We start from the raw sequence: 5,745 nt of genomic DNA, 5'->3' as shown, positions 1-5,745 counted from the left end.
AGACCAACATAGTCATGAATGCTTGCTTTGGCTGCCAAACTTATTTTTATTGCCAGTCTAGTTTTGGCAAATCTAAGGCTGATAAGCCATTCCTCTGTTATGGTGACCCTCTGTGTAAGAGACACATCAGATTATGTGCCATCAAAGAAAAGAGACCCTAGTACTAGGTGTGATAGAGACAGATTCATCTCTTTTGCTGGAGTCTCATCCTCTGAGTGACAGGTGGAAGACAAAATGTCAAGAAGAAGTCCTGTTGGAGCAATTGCTTAGGATGGTGTTTAATACAGCAGAGAGCCAAGGTACAGCAGGAGGGCACAGTAAAGTATGTGGCGTGTGCAGATACAGTAAAGGATTGCAGCTGATCATCTGCCATCTGCTATTCGAAAGAGGGATAAGTTAGAGAGATCTATGACTTTCAGTTCTCCAGGCATGCAAAGGGGAGTTCATTAGTACAAAAGTTCTGCCATTGTATGTGCTGAAAAGAAAAAGCATATGCATTTCCACATTTTTTTTAAAAAATAAATCACTCAATAGGCTTAAGAAAAATACTCTAGTTCATATTCCATTGATCTGACCTTTTGATTCAAGATCAGGGGATGAATCCAGGATGAAAACCAAAACGTAAAACAGAAATGAATCATGTAGCATGAAAAAGGCATTTCCAGTCTCAGCTAACCTCGACTAGTTTTTATTGCATTATTTCTGAAATGCCAAGAAACTGGCTTTGGCCATAGTAGTTGCTGTCTAACTAAATCACAGCTGTCAACAGGCAATTGCTTGCAATGATTATCTAAATACCGTTATTTGACAAATTCCCAGGAAAGGGACATCGATGCAATAGATGTCTAACACACTGAATTAAGTGACAGTCAGTCCGGTGAGGGCTGCAGCACAGGGAGAGAAGTTGATCATTTCTTGCCCAGGAAAGGGGTTTCAAACAGCCTTAATTTTTTGAAAAAACACACATCTGTCCTGACCCTATAGGTCCTTTCCAGTGTTCAGGAATGAAGTGTGGGACTAGCCACAAAAAAGGGAGAGAAGCCACCAACTCTAGAATCATTTTTTTAAAAGGAGATCAAGGAGACAGGAAGAAAAATGAAAACGTGGAATGGTAATAGTTTACAACACTGAGAAAGGAAACACCATGGAAGCTGCTAGCAACCTCGACCCAAAGCAGTAAACCCCTTCAGTGACAGAAAATTCAGTACAATACACACATCAAGTAACATCTCCACTATGCCTAGGGCTGCCGTTTAAAGCCAGAAAAAATAATATATATATATTAACTACAATATTCAAAAACAGAATTCTCAAAGGATTTGAGAAAAATAGACTGAAAAGGCAATGTCAGCTAAGCTCGTAGCTATGTCCACTCTTAATGGCCCCCAGTATTTAAGCTATCATGGATTAAAGCCATGAAAATAAAAATTTCAATTTGAAATTTTATTAGCATGTTGCTAAAATGGTCAATAAAAACATCAACGCGGAAAGCTTTGTTGACATAGTTGGAGAACTGCTCCCTCCTTTTTAAACTTTATTTCCACTTCCCCTCCTTCTAAGATTTCTATGTTAGTTAAAGCCAAACGAAATATACTGGCTATGGTGTAAGAATGCTGGTTTCTGGAATGTTGCCATGTCTTCCCCCTCCCTCTCCTTTAAAATTATGAGTATTTTTGAAATGCAGCCCAAGAAGGGAGCAATAGAACGTTAAGAACAAGTGCCCTCTGCAAATTCAAGTTCCCAGACACCAGGTCAACCTTCTCCCTGCCGGGGGCGGGGCCGACGCTCTCGCCGAATTAGCTGCGCCATTTTCCTCCCGGGACAGGAAAGGCTCCTTTCTACCCGGGAGGGAGCCTCACAGGCCAATGTGGGTCGGGGGTGGCGTTCGCTTCTCGGGCTGGAAAGACTAGGAAGCAAACAGTATCTAGCTTAGCCCGGGGCCTGGAATACAAAGTCGGGAAACAGGGGGCTGGAGAGCCGGAACCGTCCCGGGCAGCCTCGGGATAATCCGAGGCCCGGAGTGCTCTCTTGTGGGATGATCACAAGCACACAGGGACAGGCTCGATTTCTTGGAAATCCTGCAATCTGGGGACACATCCATATAGGACCTGAACTGCACCCTGAAAAAAGATCTCACCTCCGATCGGCCTTTGTGTGCACGTTTGGGGCGGGTGATGATGCCTTTCTAGCAGGTGGGTCTCTGAGCAGTGACCCGCGGGGGCAGTCGCGTCCCTGCTCCCCTCCGCCCATTTGCCTTTCCCCCTAATAACACAAAGGAAAAGCGCACGCTGCGTTTCCCAACCCGATCACCGCCACCGGGGGGCTGAGCCAGGCGCGCACGGATGCCCTTCGGTCCCAGGCCCGCGGCCAGTTCTTGAGACTTCCTGCCACTTGCTGGAGGGGATCGCAGGAGCAGCTTGGGCAGTGGCCCTCGGCTGCCGCTACCGCACTAGGGGACTGGGGTGGTGAGTCGTTGGCCAGGGTGCCCTGTGCTGGGAAGGGAGCGGGGCGTGGGGAGACACGAAGGGCCGGTGGCGCCCCCAGGCTACTCCTTGTCGTCCACCAAGTCGGCCAGCTCCTGGAGCACTCTCAGGCGACCGCTGGCGTCGATGCGGCGCTTCTCGCGGATGAGGTCTTCCAGACTGTGGAACCTGGCTGTGTGCACCTTGTTGTCACCCAGGTGCACCTTGAGATAGTACTGCTGCTGCGGAGGCTGCGTGCCGGCCGGCACCTCCCCTCCCGCCTTGAACTCCCGCTTGCCAAAGCGGCACCAGGCGGCGAAGCTCTCCGAGTTCGTCCAGCAGATCTCCTCGCTCTTAAGGCCCAGGTGGCCGCAGGCGTTCTGCACCACCAGCTCGGCCACCAGCGGGCGGTAGCGGTACCAGCTATTCACCACCCGGCCCACGTTGGCCGCGCCCGCCTCGTACAGGCTGTCCTGCCGGATCTCGCCTTGATGCAGGTGGATGATCTGCCCGCCGCCCACGTACACGGCCCAGTGCGGAGCGGGCGCCGGCGGCTCGGGCGCGCGCTGCAGCCACAGCAGCTCCAGCAGGTCGCCCGGCTCGCAGAGCGCGGGCAGGGCGGTGACCGCGTAGACGCTCAGGTCGGCGCCCTGCGGGCCGCCGCTCACTTTGGAAAAGATGCATTCCTGGCCCCGAAAGGCGGAGAACTGAGTTTCGTTAAGGAGCAGCTGGTGCAGCAGGTGGTGGTGGTGGCGGCCGGGGCTCTCCGGGCAGGGAGTGCAGCCCGGGGGGGCCTTCACGCCAAATTTGTCGGGCTGGCCGCGTTCGTCCACGTCCTCCTCCTCATCCGAGAAGAAGTAGGCGACCCCGACCCGCAACTCGTCCTTCTCGATCCCAGACGGGTCCCCCGTGGGCAACTCGCTGTAGTTGAGGTGGGTGATGCGGTCCAGTTGGTTGCCCATCAATGACGCGGCGAGGCGAGGGCCAGAAGCGGGGATCTGCGAAATCGGGGGGGGGGGGGGAGAGAAGAGACACGATCAGAACCTGGCTGCCTATCCCCGGAGCGTGCGCCGCTCCCCTGGGAGCCGCTCGCCCGCGCCGGAGACCTTACTGGAGTCCCGCCGCCAGCCGAGTCTTCGTGCCTCCCTGGGGACAGAACGGGAGCAGAAGCCACCAGTCCGACGAACAAGGGCTGAACGCCACCACACAGCCTCGGACCCTTTCCGGGAATCCGGCCCAACTCTCAGAAGAGAAAAGGCAGGCTAACTGGAGGACGCGCGGGGTCCCAGTAGGGAAGACAGCGCGGGTTGTGGCAGCGTGGGAGGCCGACTCCCAGAAAAGCACGGAGGGGCTTGTTGGAAGGGAGAAGGGGCGCCTAAGGCCCTAGAGCTCTGAGCAAGCTTGGCTCACATTTCCGTCCCCACCCTCTCCAGCCCACCTCTCAATTTTGCACGAGGTCTCACTCCTCCCTTGACAGAGCCTCACACAATCACAATCGGGAACATTCCCAGGCACTCACTTTATACCAGCAAAATGTTGCACACTTGGAGCCTAGATACAGGCTGGTACACTGGTGTGGTAATGTCACATATACACACAATGGCAAACCTTCACGATGACACACTCAGGCCCCCAGAGCCGTGCACAATCCCAGCCCTACGCTTACAGGCACACCGATGCACCTACGGTACACCCATTAACCCGGGAACACCTGGCCATACTGGCAGATGCACTCTGCCCCTTACTTCTCGTGCCTTCTCGACCCAGCGGAGTCAATCGGGCTGCGCCAGGGAGAGGCTGCTCCGTCTAAAATAGTCTAACAAAGAGGCAAGGAAAGGAAGGGGAAAGCCAGTGCGGCGTATGTGTGCGGGTGCGGGTCCGCACCTAGATTGTGTAGGAAGGTCCACTTTCAGCCCCCCAAATCCTCTTTCTCCTACCCGGCACAGGATCCAAACAATCCGAGAGCAAACGTTTCCAAGGCAAAGAAAGCCGCCTTTCCGTACCCGTGATTTCCCTGCTCCCGAAACCCCAAACTCCTTTAAAGTCTCCTGGTCCCCATGGGTGCTGCGCAGGCAGTGGTGGCAAGTGGTTCCTGGTCGGCGCGTGGGGCTGCGGCTCCGCTCTGCCCCGCGCAGAACGGTGCGGTGCGGTGCGGCGCCCGGCGCGGTGCCCGAGCGCTTGCCAATCCGCGCTGGCAGGGGCGCCGGACCCACCTGCACAGCCCTGACTTGATTCTGGTTTCCCACAGCGGAGGCGACGACTCTAAGTAGCGGGAGTCTCTTGTTCCAGGGCCCGCCCTGGGACGCGCTCATTGGTTGAAGCGGGTGCCCAAGCCGCGTCAATCTCCGCTGGAAGAGGAGGGCAGTAGGGGCGGGCCTCCAGCGCGCGCTCCGCCCCTCCTCGCCTTGTCTCCGCGCACCCGGACGCGGGCAGCCCGGGAGCCGGGGTGTGCGCGCTGTGAAGAGCGCGCCAGAGGCGCGGCGGCGCATCTGCACCGTGGCACAACCGGCTGGCACCCGCCCCTCTCCCCCCCACCCAGTTTCTCCAAGCTGATTGTAATTGAGAGCACCCTCCGTCCGCGGCCTGTGTGCAGGGAGTTCGGACTCCAGAAGAAAGCTGGGTCTGGGATGGAGAAGAAACCCCAGTGCACCCCAGGCATTTACGGCGGCCGGGGGCTGGGAACGACATTGTCAGAGGCGAGCACCTAGGGCCCTGCTGGGTCACCCGGAGCCTGGGTTCCCGACGGCCCCTGGGCTGATCGTCCTTCCCAGATCTTTTCCTGTCGAGTACATTCGCCTTATTATGCCCATGACGTTAGGCTCATCTATGCCCAGGCATTGGCGGCGGATTTAAAAGGATCGCTGTGTCAAATGCAACTTAAAAGTCTGAGCCTGGGCCAGCTCTTTTTCTGACTGGGCCTAATGATTTTAGCCTCCAGTTTTCTGTCTGTGAAAGGGGTGCGTCACAAATGCAGAGGGTACGACACTATAGTGTTTTCTGAGTCCCAGCACTGTCTTTGCTAAAGGACTTTTGTTTGCTTTTGTGGGACAGGGGTGTCCAGCGGTAATTAATGATGTATTTTTGGGTGGAAAGTTCATGAATGAATGTTCTCTGGATATTGGATGCCGAAAGTTAGCTTTCATACACATGAAATTCTAGATTGACTGTTTAAAAACGCTTATACAATGTTTAACCTTAAATTGTTCTTCAATATCTATTATAATTGCCCTTTCAAGATGGTTCCAGCAGCTTTTCTGTGACGGCCGTTCTCTTTCCCCAGAGA

At 54.7% G+C, this 5,745-nt stretch overlaps 1 protein-coding gene across 2 annotated transcripts; it reads right to left on the bottom strand.

The window, feature by feature from the left end:
* Nucleotides 1-204: 204 nt before the first annotated feature.
* LRATD1 (LRAT domain containing 1) lies at nt 205-4,723 on the bottom strand. Of its 2 annotated transcripts, none has more exons than XM_066235406.1 (2): nt 4,400-4,723; nt 205-3,460 (listed from the first exon to the last, which is right to left on the bottom strand). In XM_066235406.1, the coding sequence occupies exon 2, from the start codon at nt 3,422-3,424 to the stop codon at nt 2,546-2,548; it is 879 nt and encodes a 292-aa protein (XP_066091503.1). In that variant the 5' UTR covers nt 3,425-3,460; nt 4,400-4,723; the 3' UTR covers nt 205-2,545. The 2 variants fall into 2 exon arrangements, with proteins under 2 accessions (XP_066091503.1, XP_066091504.1); XM_066235407.1 differs by having other exon boundaries at nt 4,466-4,723.
* Between the last annotated feature and the right edge of the window lie 1,022 nt (nt 4,724-5,745).

Source organism: Saccopteryx bilineata, chromosome 6 (assembly GCF_036850765.1).
Source record: "Saccopteryx bilineata isolate mSacBil1 chromosome 6, mSacBil1_pri_phased_curated, whole genome shotgun sequence".
Classification (NCBI taxonomy): Eukaryota; Metazoa; Chordata; class Mammalia; order Chiroptera; family Emballonuridae; genus Saccopteryx; species Saccopteryx bilineata.
The sequence above is the reverse complement of the archived record's forward strand: the minus strand, read 5'-3'. Positions and strand labels throughout refer to the sequence as shown.

What these genes read in the sequence shown, in the direction of transcription:
- LRATD1 (XM_066235406.1), bottom strand. Translation starts at nt 3,424, where the DNA reads ATGGGCAACCAACTGGACCGCATCACCCACCTCAACTACAGCGAGTTG.